The sequence below is a fragment of the Lolium rigidum genome, chromosome 3, assembly GCF_022539505.1.
Source record: "Lolium rigidum isolate FL_2022 chromosome 3, APGP_CSIRO_Lrig_0.1, whole genome shotgun sequence".
NCBI classification, from domain to species: Eukaryota; Viridiplantae; Streptophyta; class Magnoliopsida; order Poales; family Poaceae; genus Lolium; species Lolium rigidum.
In genome coordinates this window covers 255,180,864-255,203,527 of record NC_061510.1, presented here as the reverse complement: position 1 = coordinate 255,203,527, position 22,664 = coordinate 255,180,864, and the positions used below count along the sequence as shown (strand labels likewise).

At 45.9% G+C, this 22,664-nt stretch overlaps 1 protein-coding gene, 1 long non-coding RNA gene and 1 pseudogene across 3 annotated transcripts; all 3 read right to left on the bottom strand.

The window, feature by feature from the left end:
• Positions 1 to 429: 429 nt before the first annotated feature.
• Positions 430 to 1,054, bottom strand: LOC124704104. Its single transcript, XR_007003464.1, has 3 exons — positions 979 to 1,054; positions 623 to 741; positions 430 to 536 (listed from the first exon to the last, which is right to left on the bottom strand). It is a non-coding gene; the product is annotated as an uncharacterized LOC124704104 (long non-coding RNA).
• Positions 1,055 to 6,675: 5,621 nt separating this feature from the next.
• LOC124699344 lies at positions 6,676 to 7,825 on the bottom strand. 2 transcript variants are annotated; one of them, XR_007001363.1, is made up of 2 exons: positions 7,262 to 7,825; positions 6,676 to 7,136 (listed from the first exon to the last, which is right to left on the bottom strand). XR_007001363.1 is itself a non-coding variant. In XM_047231657.1 (2 exons), the coding sequence occupies exons 1-2, from the start codon at positions 7,528 to 7,530 to the stop codon at positions 6,940 to 6,942; spliced, it is 471 nt and encodes a 156-aa protein (XP_047087613.1). In that variant the 5' UTR covers positions 7,531 to 7,825; the 3' UTR covers positions 6,676 to 6,939. The 2 variants fall into 2 exon arrangements, 1 of the variants encoding a protein (XP_047087613.1); XM_047231657.1 differs by having other exon boundaries at positions 6,676 to 7,141.
• A 4,668-nt stretch (positions 7,826 to 12,493) lies between these two features.
• On the bottom strand, positions 12,494 to 14,611 carry LOC124703312 (annotated as a pseudogene).
• Positions 14,612 to 22,664: the final 8,053 nt, after the last annotated feature.

Sequence of the window (22,664 nt, the reverse complement as noted above, 5' to 3'; positions counted from 1 at the left end):
TGGCAAGTTCCACACAACATAACAAAACAGACTAGAATTAACAATTAAGCACACATGTATAGCATGATGCCATCATATCCCAAGACTTCAATGCATATCTCTATGATGGTATGATCATGAACATGTACTGATCAATACTCATCATCATCCTCATACTCAATGTCATCATCCTGAAGCACATCCTCTTCCTCGGACTCAAACTCCTCCTCCTCAAGATCTCTCACTTTTGCGCTCCTACGAACTTGGAGTTGCTCTTGTGCTCCCATTGCTTCTCCTATCACATCATATGGTATCCCCGTAGCTGGGTGCACACCTTGATCTCCATCCTCATCATCTCTAAAAACAACCAATGCATGGTCATCCCCTCCTTCAAAGAGCCATCCTTGAGCTTCGGATGCATCATTGCTTAGAAGAGAATCAGCTTTCTTCTTATCCTTCAACCTTTGTCTCTTGGACAGCATCCTTGTATTGAATTGTATATAGACCATATTGTTGAGGCGATCAATTGTCAGTCTATTTCTTCTCTTGGTATGAATCTACAAGTGCAAGAAATAATGAGATTTAAGATTGAGAGTACTGCATACAAACAATGCAATTGAGAGACTATAGTTAAGTAGTTAACCATTTCGTAGACGCTCCAGTTTCTTTCACAACCGGAAGAGCTAGAAGTCAACGAGAGGATCCTCATAGCCATTTTTTGTAACAAAGGAACTTCTGTTCCATAGAGCTTCCACCATCCAACTGCAAATAATAACATTAGGCATTAGCAACACTAAAACAGGGGCCGAAGTGCCGAACAGCCATAAAACAGTAGCAAACAGGGGCCAAGCAGCAGCAAATCTGTATGCAAAACAGCAGCAAACTGTGGGCAAAACAGCAGCAAACTGCAGCAAAATAGCAAGCAAAATAGCAGCAAAACTGCAAGCAAAATAGCATCACATTGCAGCAAAACAAGTGCAAAACTTCACTTGTTCTTACCGGGATTGTAATCCGCCCTTTCCCATGAACTTGCAACGTTTTTCTTGAAAGGTCCTTCCATGTTTTCATATAGGAGCCATTCCTCATTGATCATTTTCTTCAAAGATATCTCGTCATCTCCAAAATATTGCTCCGCACATCTCATGAGAGCTACGGTCATGCTTGAATCATCAAAGATCTCTTTGTTAGCATAAGTGTAGTGTGGATTTAAGAGATATGCGGTCTTGTGCAATGGACTATCAAGCCTTCCTTTCAACTTCTTGTCAATAATGGCTATAGTCTCCCTATAGTTCTTCTCATTATTTCCAAACGCTTCCTTAATCTTGGTCTTTGCCTTCAACATTTCTCCATAAAGCCAAGGCATAGATGGCTTGACATCTCCATCAACCAAACGAAGAAGGCAAAACAATGGCTCAAATACCTTTAAGCAAAGTGTCACTCCCTTCCAAAAGTTAGCATCCATCAAGGTGGCTGTTGCATTTTTTCCTTTCTTGGTCTTCACAATTGGCATCTCCTCCCATGCTCTATCAACCACCATACCCCTTAAAGCATCTCTCTTTTCTGCCAAGCTTTGCAAAGTAAGGAAGTTGGAAGCAAACCTAGTCACCCCCGGCCTTATGATATCCCTCCTCTTTGTGCATTTCCTCATATATGCCAAAGTCTTGTGATGCGCATAGATGAAGATAGTGACTTTCTGTGCTTGATCCACTATGGACTTGAACCTTTTGATGTTGCCAATTCCTTGGAGCATCAAATTAATGGTGTGAGTTGCACAAGAGGTCCAAAATATTTTTGGCCTCTTCTCAAGCAACAACTTCTTGGCTGCCATGTTATTCGAAGCATTGTCCGTGCAAACTTGCATCACATGTTCAGCCCCTACCTCCTCAATTGATTTGTCCACTAGTTCAAATATGACTTCCCCGGTATGTGACACATCCGAGGTCTCCTTTGACTTGAGGAAAGAAGTTCCTCCACTACAATGCATGCACACATTCATTATGCTTCTCCTCTTCATGTCCGTCCATGCATCAGTCATAATGGTGCATCCAAGCTTGTTCTTTTGCGCTTCACGATCATCTAGCAAAGACTTGGTTCTTGCATATTCCTCCGTCAACAACTTCTCACGAAGATCAAATTGACTAGGAGGCTCATACCCGGGTCCAAACTTTCCAATTGCCTCACACATTTGCTTGAACTCATCATTGTCAAGAGCATTGAATGGTATAGCTACACAAAAACAAGTAAAAAATAGAAAGTAAGTTGTCTGCAAGTAAATAAAAATGTGCAAGTAAATAAAAATTAGCAAGTAAAAGACAAATGGAATAGAAACATACCATGTGTATACACCCATCTAGCAACATATTGTGAAGCTTGATGCACTCTCTCCTTAAATAGAGCCTCATTCATACTTAATTGCCTCAAGGCTTCTTCCTTGCTTGATTTTCCATCAATAGGACGCACAAACTTGTCCATTGGACCCACTTTGTTAGGCTCCGAGTTTGATACTCCCTCACCTACAGAGCTCGAGATATGCACATCATCTCTAAGATCTTGCTCATGTTGCCTCTTTATTCCCTTCGTCGATGTGACTTTCTCAAGAGCTTTCTTACAAGCCTCCTTAGCTTCTGGTGTAGCCTTCTTGCATGAGGATACAACATTATCCACCCCTACAATGTGTTTCTTAAAACGGTAGATGCCGCCGGTGCTAATATGTCCACAAAAGTCACATTTCACCTTACTCTTGTTGAATGGATCACAGTATTTGCCATACTTCCAACCAACATCGCTTGAGTTGCCGATCAATGCCATTGGCACCTCAGGCACCGACCCATCAGCACCTGAATCCACATCCATTATACAGTACCTCTGTACCTACAAACAAGATTGCATAGCACAGCAAATCAGTAGGCAGAAGCATCAGCATGCAGAAGCAGTACCTCTGTACAGTACCTCTGTACCTACAATTTACAAACAAGATTGCATAGCACATCCACATCCATCCACCCGACCCATCAGCAGGTACAATTTACAAACAAGATTGCATAGCACAGCAAATCAGTACATGCTAAGCCTTATCTTGCTTCCGCTTTATCTTGCTTCCGCGAGCGAAAGCGCACGCTTATCGCTTAATCTGTCCGCTTTTTCCGCTCAGCGCTTAATGACTCGCTTATGCCTGAAACGGAGCGGGAGGCTACCGCTACGCTCGCTTTCACGCTAAAGCGCGACGAAGCGTACGCTTTTTTGAACGTTGCGAAAAAGAGGTGTCTTTTTTACAAATTGGAGTTTGTAAAGTATTGTTGCTGAAGTAGTTGCCTTAGCATGGATGTAAATATGCAAATAGCCGAATACGAACTGCACAAAATAACTTTCCACGGGCACTGCAGTGCTGCTAATATCTACTTATGCGTCTTTCATATGTCATTTTGTTTTACGGCTTGTTAGTGACATACATTTGATGTACACTAAGAATGGTGCAGCTGATGCAGGGGTTGGTTAATAGCTGGAAAAGGGAAATTCTCCACCACAACTCAAGCATGGTTAATAGATAGAAAAAAGAAATGATGCTCTAAAGATGGAACAAACCGAAATTAGTCTAAGATTATTATTGTAAACCTACTTGACAAAATTACATGGTTCAGTCGATACAAGGTATTCATCATAAAGAACATCCTATGGGCAAGCAGATCTCAAAACAGGAGAGTTGCTACTAAAGAGTTAACAGAGAGTTAACAAAGAGTAATCAGAATTCATGGAGACCACAAGCTGTATAAAATCTCAAGAGCTAGTTTCTCTTGTCTGTCTTGGGAGCAAACACACATCATTATAGCTTCATGTAAACAAGTGGTAGCTATCGATAGGTAAAAAAATGATTAGGCAAAGAGAAGTAGTAATTCTCTGCTCGTGTAGCTTTTAAAGTGCAACATCTATTTTCATATGCTATAGTATTTGCAGCATAACATATCTACTGGTACTTCTCAAATTTGAACATGATTTGTGTATAATTCATGGGATTTCATTTGCTGTGGGATGAAAGGTTTGAGTAGACTGTGGGATAACGCAGAACTGCCGCCCTTTATTTGGACTGTGGGATGAAAGGTTTGAGTAGACTTACCTGTAAATGAGTTATGCAGTGAAAAAATCTTCATCCAGATGTTCTTTGCATAGAGGCTTGGAGGAGTTTACGGATGGTACATGATCAAAACTATAGACCATCTCCCGTAGTAAAATTTTCCACTCCTGAAATTACAACAGCATTAGTTTCTTCCTTTTGTTGAGTAACACCAAGTGGTACTGGACATTTCTGCATTGATGATGCATAAGCATGAGCTACGTATGCCCATAAAGAAGGCATGTTAAGAAATATTTCTACTATTTAGACATCATTAGTTTTGTCTTGCTCTGACTTACAATAAGGTCTGCTCGGAAATTTTGACTTTTCAATCATGGGTAGTAATACTTACATTTGCATGCAGGGAAGAGTTATCATCTAGCAGAGTGACTAAGCTAAGAAAAATGCTGCAACACTGGTTATTGGTTTCATGAAGTTAGCATGTAGGCTATATGCAGGCAGAAGTATCAGTAAGAGATCTCTGTTTATCAGTACTAGCTCGCAGAAACCTAAATTCCATGGCCAACTCTTTAGTTAATTTGCATCACCGCCGGGTTTGGTCGCTCCTCACACTCGCTCTTATTGATGAAGTTTATGACTCATTCGGTGAGAATTTCTCTGATGTACCCTACTTGGCAATACTGTGACCTACTAATAATTTGTTTTGATGCACTCAATGATGTGCTTTATTCCTATGGTTCCTGGAGATGCAACAGTACACCCTCCAGAATTTCTCCATAAGGTCGCCCCCCCCCCTCATTTCTCGCGTCATCGGTTCTCACTGAAGGCCGGAGTTCCAGTAATACTGCTACGAGCATAAACCAATCTATTGAGCTATGCAATGGTACCCGTCTAATTATAACCAGACTGGGTGAATGGTTTCTTCAGACCAAGATTATGATTCGAAGCAACACATGTGAGTGTGTGTGCATACCAAAGATTGTAATACACACGCACAAAATGGTCTTTAACTGTACAGCGCTGGCAATGTCCAATTCCTCTCCGCTACGCAATGACAAATAATAAAAGTCAGGGACAAACACTTGATAGGGTCGATGTTTATTTGCAAAAGGCCAAAAGCCTATGTTGCTGGATCTACAAAAAACATATTATACAGTTACAGTGGACACAAAATGAGGTCTTGGCAAATCTGTTACTAGACTAGATACATGTGTGCTGTGTGGTGCACTACCACATATTACGCCGACCAGACTGCAGATACGATGTTCCCGATGTGGCTGACAAACTTGACAGAGCTTTCTACAGAAAGAGGTTGCAAATGTCCCCATCCTTGATGCGTCCATACAAGCTACTGTGGCCCCAAATGTTGAACACTTCGTCTAGGACAAATGAAACTTTGTTTCTGCTATTGCATCATAGGTCGTATTTTGTTTTAGTAGATCGTGCTGTGAACACTTACCTGTGTGTTAGGCTGTTGTGCGCTACTTTTATGTTTTCTTCAGGCAACGTAGACTTCATTGGAAGCTGCCAGTTATATGTTGACCTATGGTGTACTCCTTTTTTACATACTGTCAATGGTAATTTTCTTTCTAACACTAACTTCGCACCGCTCCTCATCGGTCTGATCAGTGGGGTGAGTTTGATTTTCTATTTTGTTTTCCAATTTATGTCTATTCACACTAAGACAAAAAAAGAAACACAGCATACTACCCAGATAAAGAGAAATACTCAAGTCGTTACATTTACCTTCTCAAGGCAAACAAGGGCTAATAACAGATCAATTTCTTTTGGCTTCTGCGTTCTCTTCAATGATTTCGGTTCCCTATATTATGTATAATCTCTGTAATTTATATACGGAGTATCTTCTTCCAGCCAGACAATAAATTGGGTCCCTTCTGAATTTATTTTACCATAGTACCACACTCCCCTGCACGGTTCACTGCTAGCAAAGCATTGCAAAGTAAATTTACCTTGCAGATGCAATGGCGAGTAGTAGCAGTCCAACAGAAGCTCGTGTACGGCATTCCTGCTCGCCAGGCTCCTCTTCCAAAAACTCAGCGGAGTCCCATCTTCTTCAATACCGGCGTGTTCAGGCCCGGAACTTAGCCTTCCTTCTCCTCCGCCCAGATTTCTCCTTTGTGCATCAGATCCACGCTCGCCCACGCCATGGCCACCCTCCAAATCTCATCCCGCTGCTGTTGCCTTCCCCTTTATCGCTCAATTCAGAGGAGCAAACGAGGTGGTAGGTCAGGGTTAACATGATAAAGACCGTATGTTACGCACTCTGTAGTTTCGATTCTAAATTCTAGCACATAATACTTCACAGTAGGCACGCATGGAAAAATGGCATACCCTTTACTTGCAGTTCAGACCGCACTTGGTCGAGGCCTCGAGGGACACGGCCACCCGCCAGAAAAGCCGCAGAAGAAGGTCCGCAGGACCAGCTCTACCAAGATCGGCCTGGACCTGAACCTTCCTCCGGCCAGCTCCGACGAGACCCGCAGACCGACAAACTCAGCTAATAACCTCCGCACACAGCCTCCAACAGAGATAAAATTCAAGGCCGCCCGCATGCGGACACTATCCTTCCTCTTCCGGCGCCAGAAGACCTCTTTAACCTGAAATCAAATAAACGAACAGTAAACACTTTCATTTTTTTGAGATAAGCTGAAGAATTTGAATGGATAAATAGTTGACACAGCAACTGATCGTATAGCCTGGCAGGCATAAGTATCTAGAAGGTAAAAAGAAATCGCAAAAACCTGCAATGCTAGTCAGTAGGCATGATGAGGTTATGTGAGTAGCCCGATAGGCAACAAATGGCACGCTGGGTGATATTGCCTTGTGAGCTTCCTTTCAGTCGAACGGGTGGTCGGCAACATGGAGCAGAGTCATGTGTTGCGGTCGCTGCTGGGACACTGGACAATGCAGAGACTGTGTGAGGTCGCACGCGCAGCCGTGGTCGTCACACACATTCGGCTGAAGTGGCGGTGGAGTTGGGGCCATGTGCGAGCGATTACGTCGCAGTTGAGCTGCGGCGCGAGACGTCCAGGCAGCACGGAGGTTGGTGTATGAACATCAGCACAACCTAAGCTGCTTATAATAATTCTATCATGGTAGAACTAACATGAACCAGCAGAGACCTAGAACAAGAAGTGGGCACGGCACAGTGGCCGGATCAACACAGAGGGCATGGGGGAACCGAAGTTGTACCTGACCGTCATGGAGGTAGCCGAGGTAGTAGTAGTAGTGGAGCAGCAGAAGCAGCACCACCACACTGGCGATCTGGAGCAGCCGAGCAGACCGTGCGGGGACATTGAGGGGAGGCGAGCAGGGGAGCCTGGAGGTGGTCGCAGGCAGGCGTCGGGCTGGAGTAGCGATGGTACCGGAGATCGGAGCGGGGTCGTAGACGACGTTAGGAGGCGGCCGCGCCGGCGAACCCAGGGTTTGCCGTGGGGGCGACCAAGGGAGGAGAGCTGCATCGCGGCGGCGGCGAATCGAGGGAGAAGATATGGGCGAAGCTTAGGTTGTGGTCGGCTGCGCGCCGGTGAATAGGCAGGCGGGCGGCGTGCTGGACCTCACGGCAGCGCGCAGCTCGTCGCCGGCGGCGGAAGGAGGGTGAGCTGAGAGAGGGGATGGATAGGGTTTTTGGTTTTGGTTTTGGTTTTGTGGGTTGGGTCGGGTCGGGTCGGGTCGGGTCGGAACACGACCGAGCGACCAAGCGACGTGTTGATGGAAAGACACGGCGGCGACACGAGCCGGAGCCGGTCGCCGGCCGGAGCTCGAAGAGACGACGAGGAAATAAAGGAAAAAAAGAAAAACAAAATAAAAGAAATCGAATCGAATCGGTTCCTTATTTAAGCCGTTATTTTTCCCCCCTTTCCTTCCTCCGCCCGCCCGCACCAACGAACCGCCACCTCGCTCTGCCAGCTCAACGCCTGCGCCCGCCACCGCCCGTCGACATGGAGCACGCTCCAGCGCCGCCGCAGCCGCTGCGGCTTATCGACCTTGTCCGGAGAGCGTGCGACTTCGCCGCTTTCCGGGCCTGGCTCGTGCGCTTCTTGCGCGCCTGCGGTGCTGGGTTTGCGCCTGCGCCTGAGCGCGGCCAGCCAAGAACGGCGGCGGCGGCCGGGGACAAGCAGGAGGAGGAGGAGGAGGAGAAAATGAAGGCGGACAAGAAGGCGGAGGAGGAGCAAATGAAGACGGCCAAGAAGGCGGCCAAGAAGGCCAAGAAGCGGGAGAAGAAGGAGAAGAGGGACGCCGACAATGCAGCGGCGGCCAACAAGGCCAAGAAGGCCAAGAAGGCCGCCAAGAAGACGGCCAAAGCCGCGGCCAAAGAAGCCGACAAGGCGGCCGTCCTCGACGAGGCCGCCATTGCCAAGTCCTTCGCCTCCACGTCGACCAAGGCGGGACGCGCCACCAATCCCGGCCACCGCGCCCTGGACCGCGCCCGCGCCTCCAACACCGCCAAGAACGCGTCGCCACCGGACCGCGCTCCCAACGCCGCCCGCACCCTCAAGGCCGCCGCCGACTCCAACGGCCGCGCCAAGGCGGGACGCGCCACCGACCCCGGCCACCACGCCCTCCACCGTGCCTGCGACGCCAAGGACAAGGTGCAGACCGTCTTCGCCGCCTCGCCACGGGATGGCGCTCTCAATGCCGCCACCGACTCCAACGGCCGCGCCAAGGACGCGCCGTCTTCTGCCACGTCCGCCTCGCCTGCATCGGCCGGGCCATCCTGCACTCCTCGGCCTCAGCCTCAGCCTGAGGTATGATCAATTGATCATTAATCTTTTTGGTCACATCTTTGCTTATGCCATTTGTTTGCTTGCCATTTCTTTGGCTGGCTTCAAATCTCGTAACCATAAAACAGAGCAGAAGGAACTGTCTCCGAGTGTTCAAAGTCATATATCATGCGGAACACCTAGAATTTTTAGCTTACCTAAATTTTGCTAACAAGTGAGCCACATTGCATAACAGCAATCTAGTGTTGCATGTCAGAAGGACACTGGTTAAGGAATTAATAAAATAGCAAATTAGTCAACTGTTAGCAGGTGAAACCCATCATCTGATATTTGAGGCAAATGGAGTAAGGACATAACTAAGTGACATTCAGGGATGATCCAAATGAACAATTGATGAAACAAGTACTCTAGTTCCTTTTTGAAGTATGTTACGATATCTTAGTATTTGCACACATCAAGCATTGTGAAAATAATGTTAACATACCAGAGCCACACTTAATGGCTAAGTACATCTTCACCAGTGAGCATGAAACAGAGCAAAAGTGTAACCACATACATTGTTATTCGATCTTTAGTTATCATTGGATAGGGATTAGCAATTGTACTAACATCATGTGCCAACAATGTTTAGACTTTAGGGTTATTTGTTGTGTTCAATGGCTAGTCATGCTAAAAAGCCCAATTAAGCAAATGATTTAAGAGCAATGAAAACATCAATTCAAGACCATTTAGTGTTTTTAGCACATTCTGTTTGACGTTTTTCAACTTGTTGATAGAGTGTTTGGACACTAAATGTTGATAATTAATTGTAAACTGCAAAAAATTGTAGGAGGAAGAAATTTTCCACTTGAGGTACTGGCAAGAAAATCGAAACCTTAAGAACAAAAAGGTGACACTCTGTATGATATGCTTCTTTGACCCGAAGAGCAAGCAGCGCAAATATGGAAATGATGATGACCAGGTAGCTATTTTCTCTCTCAATTTTTCAAATCGTATTGCTAACGAAAATCATGAAGTAATATAACCGTTGTTCCTTTCATCCTTTCAGATCGTTCAACATGTTGGCATATTTCACAAGGGTGGTGTGAAGCATTGCGCGCAAAAGGGGTGTTTCGTCATCGGCAAGGACGGACAGCAGATCGGAATGCACCAGTTTTATGCGCATAAGAAATAAGTTGGGTTGCACAAATTGTAAATGGATAGGTTTCACAGGAACACGTTTTTGCTTGTTCAACTCTGTCAATGGTGACTTAACGTTCGTTCTTGTTATAGAGCACGTTTGATGTAACTGCATATAAACAATGTCTCGTCGATTTTATGAGGAATGTAGCTGAATCCTTTTGTTTGTTCCATAGTTTGAATATATACCGGGCATGCCTTATTTTTCAAAGATACTCTTGTTGTTCCTCCTGTTATTATAGAGCACGTCTGATGGTAACTGCAAAAAACATATATGTCTCGTCAATTTGTTAAGGAATGTAGCTGAATATTTTTGTTTGCTCCAGAGTTTGAATGTACCGGGCATAAACTTTTTTTCAAAGATAACTCTTTTTGTTTGCTCCATAGTGTGACGAGGAACAGGGAAACTGTAGAATGGCACATGCCAGAGTTTAGTTACAGAACAAGCCGCGGAGCCACATAACAGGCGATCCAGCTCCAACTCCACGCTAACCTCCACACAACCCAGTAATCTTCCATAGTTGAAATTCTTCCTGCAAAGGTCATAGGGCATCGTCGATCGTTGCCACTCTGCCGTGAGTATGATCAATGCATTGACGTCACCTCTTGTATTGCCTCAATGATCTCCGCAGTCCATCTCTGGTCTTGGAGTGCATCCGCAACACACATAGCTTTGGCTGCCGGTCATGCCCTCTCCTAGCTTGCCTGGGTTTATCACCTCATGTGTAGGGCAAGATTCAGCAAACGCAGGTTCTTGATGCCCAAACCATACGCTGCCACGACACCACACGCTGTCCTCTCCGAGCTTCCGTGGAGGCTAACCAGAAACCCCCTCAGCAGCATGTCGATGCACTTGAAGAACCGCAGGGGTAAATCCAGGGACAACATGGTGTAGATGGAGGTAGCCGTCAGAGCGGAGTCCAAGAGAATCAAACCTACCGCTCTTCTTCATCAAGGAAGCTTTCCAAGTAGGGACATGCCCGGCCACCTTGTCTACCAGCGGCTGAAGATCGCTCTTGGACAACCTGGTAACAGAGAGAGGCAGCCCAATGTACTGGGCAGGAAATTGACCAACTGGACAGGACAACACGCCCATGATAGGTTGAAGGTCAACATTGTCGCATCTGATTGGAGAAACTGAGCTTTTAGAAAGGTTGCAGTGGAGCCCCGCCGCGCCAAAGGCACGCAATAGCTGAAGCGCTGCGGTAGCTTCTTCCATGGAAGGCGTTGATAAGCAGAACCACATCATCGGAAAACAGCGAAAGGCGGTGCCAGACTACGCAATTCACAAGAGAGGAGAAAATCCTTGCTTCCTCTGCCAGACTGAACAGAGCATTAAGAACATCGATCGCCAGAATGAAGCCGGGGTCCCCTGCCTTAACCCACGAGCATGCGAAAAACTGTCCCCTGCTACACCATTTACTAGACCCTGGTTGAAGCCGAGGATAGGATGAGTGCCAGCCTTGCTAGCCACCGGGAGGCATACACTCACATGCTGAATCTTCGACCAACCCTGCACAAAGTGGGAGACTTGCCTTGAAGAGTTAATTCTTGATAGGCCATGCATCCATTTGTGGTCCTAGAGCGCTTCTTTGACAGAAAAAATATTTGCATCTTTCCAAGGGAAAAACATCTAGTGAGCCAGATTCTTGGATGCCACTGCAAACAGCCAGTGGTCAAACCAGAAACTTCTTCCCCCATCACCGATTTCAATCGAAGAGCAGGAGACGAATACATCACGGTCCACATTGCTGCAAGGGATAGAGCAGCCCTTCCATGGATGATCAGAAGAGTCCCACAAAGTCATCTGAACCACATCTACTTTCTAGCAGCCAATTCTCTGCAAGAAAATATGCTTGGTCACATCTTTGGCATTGAAGACTGCCCTTTGTTTTAGTGTGTTTGTACTTTTACCTGAGACATAAACATGCTTTGCTTATGCAATTTGTTTGTTTGGCTTCAAGTATCGGTAAACATAAAACTGTCTGGTATCAGCAAGAAATGTATGCCAGCTAAATATATCTAGACAATTAGCATTGATAAGCATAATTACACTAAAAGCTGTGGAGTTCAGAGGGGGTGCAGGGCGGAGGGATTAACATACCAGAGGCACCCTTATGGCTAAGGACATCTTCCTAAAGAGCATGAAACAACTGTATGAAGTACCACAGGAGCAATAGTGTAACCATATACATTGTTCTTTGATCTTCAGTTATCTTTGGATAGGGATTAGCAATTGCACTAACATGTGCCAACAATGTTAAGGGAAAGTGATGTTTTGTTCAATGGCTAGTTAATGCGAAAAGCCTAATTAAAAAATGATTCAAGAGCAATGAAAACATCAATGCAACCAAGATATCTGGTACTGAAGAGAACCTCAGACAATTCTACTGAATGGTTACTATGTGGCTTGTACTTGGTTATGAGGGAAAAAATCTCAAACAAACAATACTCAGTCAGAAGATGTGGTGAACACGAAAGCAATGTACAGAATGCAAAGTGGAATTCTTGTACAGTTTCATTCAGGAAAACAAATCATGTGAGATTTCCATTCCAAGTATTTGGTTCTCAAGCACATTTTTTTCATCAGATATAGCAAACAAGGTATGAACAAGAGAAAAACGGAACATGCCTCCGTTTTAATAGCATCTGCCCACACAAAAATGGTAAATTGTGGTCAAGATCCCAGAATCAAGGTACATGACAGTTTCTTAAAAAAAACTACCTATTTGTACAATGACATGTTCATTACTGTAAGACTCGGTGTTATCCATATGGGACTAGGCCAGCTGCACCAAAACGGAGATGCAATTTCTTCCGTACTATCATTTTCCAAATTGAGAATACCTATATCCCGGGAATATTCTTAGACTGCCAATTATATTCCCCACCATCTGTGAAATAGACGGAGTTTGCCTTCAGTTGAGGATACTCTTCAGCACTAAGGCACTGTGCCTGGCTACGTCCAAGAAACAACACGTGATCATGCAAGCCATTTATTTTCACAAGCCCTTTTGCTGCAATATCAATTTTATGTAACAATATTTTGTCAGTTTTCCGTATAGGCTTCTCATAACCCGCATCTAAATGTCCTGATGATTTCCTGCAAACTTCCAGCAGACCACCACATGGACCCTGAACAAAGTACAGGTGCCCCCAGTGGTCACCAATGCTGTAGTCAATCTCATCTGAAATTATATTCCTCGTGATGGTAGGACTGGTGAGATCAAAAGCATCGATTCTTCCATATCTTGTGGATGCATACAGCAGATCATCCATGTAGATGCACTGTTCATATTCCCAACCCGGTGGCAGCAAGGTCCAGTTACGATCTCCTACCCTTGCGAACGAAAGCTGACATCCTGGACCGTGGATGAGAACCACAATATAGCTTCCTGTGGACGGATCCGGAAAAACGAAGGCGCTCTTGTAGATGTCGTTACGAAGCTCGTCAGGTGGAGCATGGAATAACAATTCGCGATCAACCATTTCAGTGTCTGAGTCAGAATCATCTAGTGCCTCCCACACCTCATAGTTAACAATTGTGCCTGTATTGTCAAAGATTGGCACTACAGAATCCAGGGTGATCACCGATGGGAGAGCTATCTGTTGAGCGGTGATGGCATTGACAAGGTGCAGCTCAGATTTGTCATCGGCGGTGACTAGCCAACCATGCGAGGAACCAAGGAGATACCTACTTCGGATGGGTGGATCTGGAAGAGTTAAGTTGTAGACCCTCTTCTCCGCGAGGCTGTAGAGACATGCTACGTTGTCACCAGAAGATTCAGAGGTGTAGAATAGGCAAGGCGTCTGTGGTCGTTTGTATAGCTCTGGGTGGCTGCGTAAGAAGGTATATGCGGAGCACCAGGAGGAGCAAACAGATGCTGCACGCACGAGGTCAGGGATCTCCAGGAGGGAAAAGATATCCATCAATACGTCCTGAGGCAGCTCCGGCAACAGAGTCTCAGTTGGGATCCGTGGTGAGCCTTGTCTGAATTTCTGCAGTGAATCCGGAGACAGAGCCAGCAGCTTAGGCAATGTTGTCAATCCAAACTGTCCAAAGCTCATTATCCTGGCTACGCTACAGGCCTCTCTGAATTTCTGCAGTGAACCGGGAGACAGAGCCAGCAGCTTATGCAAACTTGTCAAGCCAAAGCGTCCAAAGCTCACTATCATGGCCACGCTACAGGTCTCCATTGGAGCAGCAATTTGCAAAACCGGGCCTTTTGGAGATGAATTGCTTCCTTGTGTGGCAACCAACTGAACTTGCAATCTGAAGCTGGGAGAGAGGGCGTCTTGGCTGCCCTTAAATTATAGGAATAGATGCCTCACTAGTTGTCCGATTAGGAGAAGGGAGTCCGAATCCATGGGGGAGACACGAAACTAGTAGCAGCAGAAACTCCGGAAAATATGTAGAATCTGAATCCGACCAGTTGATTCCATGGCTGTGCAACGACCGGTCGACCGGGGAGGAAAATTACCCGCGGTGAGAAGGCAGAAGGTGGCGCCGGCGAGCTGGGCCTCCGGCGGCAGCAGTAAATTGTTTTGGATTAGCAGTGGATGGTGCTTGGTGGCCTCGCCGGTGGCGGCGGCGGCCGCGTTATGGGGACGGGATTGTGTCGCGTTTGTTCGGAGGACTAGCGTTTGTTGGGATTGCTCACGTTGATGATTCTGTTCGGTCGGTCGAAATAAGTATGGAGATCATAAAGTCAGCCAGTAATTTCCATAAAAGGATAGGACTACGTAATTTCCTTACCCATATACATATCAAGTAGTCCAAAATGAACTCAACGATTTCTTAATTACGTGACAACTTCTCGCCGAAATCCCAATCTTTCAACAGCCAGCCACAACCAAAAGAAAAAAAAAACACGGAATTTACTTTGGACATGGCCAGGAGAGGCGCGGTGATCAGTAAATTTCGATAATGAGCTATAAATAAAATTATTTCCCATTGTAGGTGAATATAGTGTCCTAACAATAAAAGTTTTTCTCCAGCAAAGAAGTTTGAATGCATAATTTTCCAATTCCAACAAAGTTCGTAACATTTACAGTTGAATAAGGAGTAGACACATATAGATAATGCATTTCTTTCAGAATTGTTTGTATGTCAATAAAGTTGTTAATTTATTTCGCAATATATGCCATAAAAGCCAATAATGAAACTATTTGCAAAAATAATCATAAATAACTATTCAGTGCATCATAAACAATGAACATACATAAGAGTGAGAAGTGTTCATTTCCTTTCCTTCGTAGCTAATTTATACTAAACTTTTATAGTTACATACATAGCTTATTTTCTAGCACAATTGTTTTAACGACTATGTATTCTATTATTTGCACGTAGTTAAGCACATAAAAATTTGTTTCTCTTTTGCTAAACTTAAATATTATCTTATAACATGATTAAGATTGTTTTTTTGCTTTTTTGTCACATTGAGTATTTAAAAAGATATTGAACCTAGTCTCCTTAAATACAAAAAATGGAAAGATGGCACATCTTATTGAAAGATATTCTACTAAATGTATGAAATATATAGTGTATGTGTATAATTTTTGTGCGTGTGTGTTTTTATATTCTTAAATATCTTGGCGTGGATTTCTAATGAACACAATCTAAGTTATACTAAAATTTTATAATTACATACATAGCTTATTTATACTAAACTTTTATAGTTACATACATAGCTTATTTTCTGGCACAATTGTTTTATCGTCTATGTATTCTATTATTTGTGCATAGTTAAGCACATAAAAATTTGTTTCTCTTTTGCTAAACTTAAAAGTTAATTTATAAAATGATTAGATTTTTTTGCTTATTTGTCACATTGCGTATTAAAAAGATCTTGAAGCTAGTCTCCTTAAATACAAAATGGAAAGAGGGCACAACTTATTGAAAGATATTATACTAAATGTATGAAATATATAATGTATGTGTATAATTTTTTTGTGTGTGTTTTTTTATATTCTTAAATATCTTGGCATGGATTTCTAATGAACACAATCTAATGAATATCCTTGTAATGGTAAGTTATATAACAAAATTTACAGAAACTTCTAGAATATGGATTTAACCATTCATATAGTTCTTTACAGTTTTTGCTTAGTCAAATATCACTTACAAGTTACAATGGATTCAATAATAGGTCAAATATGCACGATATGCATACTACTACAATATGGGCAATACTAATTGCATACATACAATTTGATTATTAGATCTGCTCGCTGCAATGAGTTTGGTATCAGGTTTTCTTCCCTACCACCGGAACTTGAACTCCACCACTGGCCGCTCGTATCCCCTCGGGGGACTACACCACTTGGGGAAAAGAGAATGTGTGGCTCCGCCGAGAATCCATGCAGGGCCTCCACATAGGAGGTTGTACAGGACATCTGAAGAGGCCACCTCCTCGCCCAGAATGGGGGAATATGGCCACCATGTGTTGATCTCCAATTGGAAGCAATGATTTTTGCTACAACCACCCAAGACCGCATACAACAGCATCGGAGCACATCGCCCTCATCTCGCCACCACGTCGACGATGAGAACACGGCATGATGTTACCTCCGAGCATGCTCAAGTCGTCACCGGTAGAGGCCTTATTTGCAGAGTAGCAAGTATCTCCCCTCCTCACCACCTCTATCTCCATCCTGAGGTGCTCTGCAGTGAGCAAATGAACCACAAGAGAGCACCGGATTCGGCCAAACGAATACGGAACCTTCCTCCCACCATGTATTTGGAACATCATAGATGCAAACAAATTGTTACCTAGGACTAAATATTACCTACTACTATACACGGACGGTTCCTCACCCAGCTCGATACCGGCGACCACCAAATAAGACATGGGAGGGGCCAAAATGGCCCGGGCCTGGAGAGGGTTGGAGGGATGGGGCTCAAGAGGATAAGGTTGAGAGGTGGGAGAGAGATACAATTTCTCCTCCCCTCCACCCTAACCCTAGCTGCCACCCTCTCCATCTCCCCCCTGCCACCGGATCCCACCGGGGCAAAGCTCGTGCGGGGGAATGATGGTGGCGGTGGGATGTCCCTCCGTTGTGGCTCGGAGGCGTAAATTTGGTGGAGGATCTTGAGAGGGCGCCTTGGTACAGTGTGTGCGTGGCCAGGGCACCGACCACGTAGTGATGTGGCCTAATCCACCTTCGACGATGAAGGGAAGACGGTGGTACAGCTGCTGAAGCTGGTGAGGATGCCACCATCATTGGCGGCGTTGTGGAGGCGATGGTGGGGGCGGCGTAGCCCTCGTTGGAGGCATTGTGGGGGCTTACTAGATCATGTGATGGAAACATCTGCATCGTCACCCCCGTGGGGGCATCATCTTTGGCTACAATCATCACCTGAACAGACATGTGGACATCTTGGTGGCTGGGTGCCAGTCTTCGCGTGTTTCTCGCATGTGGAGTAAGGTGGAGAGGCATGCCATCTACCATCTACGGTGACGAGTCTAGATGGAAGGTACAACAGGGTCCTAACAACGAACGTGGGATGATGGACGCGAGTAGGGCGATGGCGTCGTCTGGCGTCAGACAGGGCAAGGTCAATGCATTGATCCCTCTTGGGGATGGGTTCGTGGAAGACGGAGGTAGCAACCTCTACGGCGTGTACTGGTGTGAGCTGATGGTTTGCTACACCAGTTGTGCTCCTTACTCGCCAATGGTCGTTTTGGTGATTCATTCAGTTGTCTAGATGATGTGCGTTGGTGTGATGTCGGGCACTGGCCCTGTGAAAGTTCAGAGATGGTAAACCTAGAGGGGGGTGAATAGGTTTCTACAGATTTTAATTCTTTCTTTGCAATATTAGGCTTTGCGGAATATAAAGGTGAGCCTAATGCAAACTAGGTGAAACAACCTATATGAGGATACAACTAACTCGAGCACGAAGGCTCTCACGAGCGGTTAAATCACAAGTAAGGAGTTCGGTTAGAGATAACCGATAGCACGCGGAGACGAGGATGTATTCCCGTGTTCCCTTCCTTTTCAAGAAGGTACGTCACATTTGGAGGGGTGGAGGTCCCACGAAGGATTCCCCATGCCACGAAGGCTCACCCTATTCTCCGGAGCCTATCCCACGAAGGAATAGCTCACTCACTTGAGGTAGACTTTGAGGTAGCCTCCAAACCTTCACAATCTTGTCAGGAGCAAATCCACAGCCCGGATGCTTCCGAACCACTCTTGCCCACCTAGGGTTTCCAAGGAACCCTAGAGAGCAAGCTTCTTGATGAATACAAGGGGGAATGAGATTTGGCTTGGTAGAACATTAGATCGGGTCCTCCTCTATCGTTTCCTCGGAGGGATTTGAGTTTGGGTGGAGGAGGAGGGAGATCTGAGGCTTTTGGTGTTTCTAGCAATGGAGTATGAGAGAGAGAGCTCAAGAACAGCTTGTAGTATAGTGCATGTCCCTTCAGAGGTAGGAGAAGGGGTATTTATAGCGTCACTTGAAATATGGCCGTTGCTCACTTGACACATCAGCTTTCTCCTGAGATTCCCGGTCAACCGGACCAGGGACCGGACCGTCCGGCGCAGGGCCCGGTCGGACCGGACCAGGGACCGGACCCGCCGGTCCAAACCGGGCGGCAGACCGGACCCCAACCAGAGCCTAGAAATCATTCTCAGTACTCCTCCCGGTTGGTGTGAGCGCATGGGCCGGTTGGCGCCCGGTCCTGCGCCCGGCCCGACCGGGCCAGGGACCGGATGCGCCGGTCCAAACCGGGCGGCTGACCGGACAGGAACCGGAGCGTTCCAGAGGCTTACAGTAGCCCTCCCGGTTTGCGTCAGCGCAGGGGCCGGTTGGCGCCGGAGCGCCTGGCCCAGCGCCCGGTCGACCGGGCGGCAGACCGGAGCCTGCCGGCGCATGGGCCGGTCCAACCGGGCCTATGACCGGCGCCCTCCTGTAGACCCCCTTTTTGATTGTTGTCGAAGTGGGGGGTCTCCTTTAGCCTTCTTGTTCCTTTGATACACCATTTATGCCTCTTTGGCTAATACCTGGGATTATCCTTACAAACATGTATTAGGCCAAATACTCTTAGCATGGTGTCATTGTTACCAAAATAATGGATAAGGGTAAAATACCCTTACAATCTCCCGTTTTTGGTATACGATGACAAACCGAGCTAGAGTCACATATAGATATTATGATAAGCTCTAAACCTTGATTCCATATAAGATATTACGACAGCTCCCCCATAATGTGTGCACTTGAAGAATTTGCGTTTGAATGTAAAGTGCACCATTTGTGGTATATGAGAAGCTCCCCCAATATCTTTAGGAAGCAAGCATGGTATGGACATGTATATCGAGATATATAAGCATAAAGCATGATCATCCTAATAGAGTGATTAAGCATACAAATACTCGTCCATACATGAATTATTCGAAGTAGCAAATGGTTCTTGAGAAAGCAAAGCAAATAAGCACAAGCCATATAAGAATCAAATAAAGCAACACCCATGGCTTGTGACAACCAGAGAACTCCGTGAATCCTAGACTCTACTCTCTTCTCCCCCTTTGGCATCGGAACACCAAAAAGGCGAAGAAAAGAGGAGAGATGCTAGCGCCCCCATTAGTAGAACTCATGCCCAGTGGAATATGAGCCCTCGCCATCATCATCCTCAGACTCATCCGCATCACTGATACGCGTACAGCACGCGACCGTTGGGAACCCCAAGAGGAAGGTGTGATGCGTACAGCGGCAAGTTTTCCCTCAGTAAGAAACCAAGGTTTATCGAACCAGTAGGAGCGTTGAAGGTTGATGGCGGCGAAGTGTAGTGCGGCGCAACACCAGGGATTCACGGCGCCAACGTGGAACCTGCACAACACAACCAAAGTACTTTGTCCCAACGTAACAGTGAGTTTGTCAATCTCACCGGCTTGCTGTAACAAAGGATTAGATGTATAGTGTGGATGATGATTGTTTGCAGAAAACAGTAGAACGAGTATTGCAGTAGATTGTATTCGATTAAAAGAATGGACCGGGGTCCACGGTTCACTAGAGGCGTCTCTCCCATAAGAATAAGTATGTTGGGTGAACAAATTACAGTTGGGCAATTGACAAATAAAGAGGGCATGACCATGCACATACATGATATGATGAGTATAGTGAGATTTAATTGGGCATTACGACAAAATACATAGACCGCTATCCAGCATGCATCTATGCCTAAAAAGTCCACCTTCAGGCTATCTTCCGAACCCCTTCCAGTATTAAGTTGCAAACAACAGACAATTGCATTAAGTATGGTGCGTAATGTAATCAACTATCGATCATAAATACTCCCTCTTGGAGTTACTAGCAAAAACTTGGCCAGAGCCTCTACTAATAACGGAGAGCATGCAAGATCATAAACAACACATAGGTAATAGATTGATAATCAACATAGCATAGTATTCTCTATTCATCGGATCCCAACAAACACAACATGTAGCATTACAGATAGATGATCTTGATCATGTTAGGCAGCTCACAAGATCCGACAATGAAGCACAATTAGGAGAAGACGACCATCTAGCTACTGCTATGGACCCATAGTCCGAGGGTGAACTACACACTCATCACTCCGGAGGCGACCATGGCGGTGAAGAGTCCTCCGGGAGATGATTCCCCTCTCCAGCAGGGTGCCGGAGGCGATCTCCTGAATCCCCCGAGATGGGATTGGCGGTGGCGGCGTCTCTGGAAGTTTTTCCCCCGAGATGGTACTGGAGTTATTATCGACGAAGGCTTAAGTAGGCGGAGGAGATAGGTTTAGGGGCGACGCGAGGGGCCCACACACTAGGCCGGCGCGGCCAGGGCTTGGGCCGCGCCGCCCTAGCGTCTGGCCGCCTCGTTGCCCCACTTCGTTTCCTCCCCGGACTTCTGGAAGCTTCGTGGAAAAATAAGATCCTGGGCGTTGATTTCGTCCAATTCCGAGAATATTTCCTTACTAGAATTTCTGAAACCAAAAACAGCAGAAAACAGCAACTAGCTCTTCGGCATCTTGTTAATAGGTTAGTGCCGGAAAATGCATAAATATGACATAAAGTATGCATAAAACATGTAGGTATCATCAATAAAGTGGCATGGAACATAAGAAATTATCGATACGTTGGAGACGTATCAATCACCTTCAACCTCTTCATCATCATCAACAGCAGGGGCACGTGCAGGCCTAGGAGGAAGACCACCATGAGCATACATGGAGAGGTCGAAGTTCTGGAGCATCTCATCAGTAAAGGGAGGCATCTCCCAAGCAGGTGCAACCACAGGCTCCAACTCAGGTCCAGAAGGAGGAACAGGGTGATTCCTTGCAGCCATGAACTCATTCTGTCGCCTCCGTGTCTCCTGGTTCAAAGCAAGACTCTAATGTGCAACATCATTGGTATTCTTGCACATTTGCCACATGCTATAGAAGAAGCGAGAATCACCGTGCTTGGGGCGCCTAGAGTAGCTGGAGCTAGCTGCAGGATCATGTCGCTCCTTGGAACGGCGCTCAGATGTCATCATGGCAGGGACTTCCAGACGTGTGTCCTGAGCGGGGAACTTGAATGGTTCCATGATGATTCTTTGATCTAGCATGTTGTTGGGAGGAGGTAGCACCTTGTTGATGAGCCGCTGAACGTACTGAGCATAGTTGGGAGTCATGCGGCCCAGAACAGAACGCTTCAATTCACAGTGAATGAGATCACATCCATCAATTTTCCTCATGTTGTCAGGATGGCAATAATACATCAGATTCAAGTGGTAGTTCCTGACTTCACTGGTGTCGCCTGACTTGCTGATGAGACTCTCACGGAACATCTTGGCAAGTACAAGATAAGAGTAATACATCCCAGAGATAGTGGGAGGACCAGCTGTAGGGTTTGGGGGATAGCAAAAGGAGATGTCACCTTTAGCGAGCTTAGGCCGAGAATGAATCTTGAACCCTTGAGCACGGACACCACCAAAACCCATGGCTTCACAGAACTCAGTATAGGTGCATGAGTACTTCTCCTTGCCAGTCATCCAAGTCATAGTGCGATCCTCATCATCATGGAAGAATACGGTGCAATGGAATTGACGGACAAGAAGGGGACAATAAGTGCCTTCTCTTTGTTCATCATCGGGCTTCAGGCACACAAGCTCATACAGTCCCAAACCCTCCAAGGTATCCACCACAAAGTGGTATTTGGTGGCTTCATGCAAGGCAAGCTCTTCAGTGTTGATGGCCTTGGGCATCACAACAACACCATTCTTCATACACTCTCTAGTGTTGTAGAAATCTTACCATATGCTTGCTTGAGTCTTGGTCCAGAAAAGCCTGTCCCCACCAGTGTAAGTCCTTTGCACAAAGGGATATGGATTTTCCTTCCTCAGACTTCGCCAATCACCAAGATGTGCTGTGCCCACATTTTAGTCTGGCACAATTTCATCATCATCTTGGGCTGCATGTTTGTCTTTCCTCTTAGCGCCAATTGTCTTGGTCGAGGTTCTGCCAGATGAGCTACCTGTGCCAGGAGCTGCTTTAGGAGGCACGCGACTGCTACTACGGCATCCCGGAGGCACCGTAGCCTTTCCTCTCTTGGCAAGATTGCCACGGTCTTCACCACTCCAACTATCTTTGAATTAGCAAATAGAGCAAGAATAGCAGTGGGGTAAGTGTACATGTCATCAGTAAATAGGGAAGCCAAAAAGCATAGTATATATTCAAGTGTTTTGACGG

Bases quoted from the DNA above. Each gene is read 5' to 3' on its own strand.
- LOC124699344 (XM_047231657.1), bottom strand. From the start codon at position 7,530: ATGCAGCTCTCCTCCCTTGGTCGCCCCCACGGCAAACCCTGGGTTCGC. The intron at 7,142-7,261 runs GTACAACTTCGG...TATTATAAGCAG, and splicing joins GCTACCTCCATGACGGTCAG to CTTAGGTTGTGCTGATGTTC.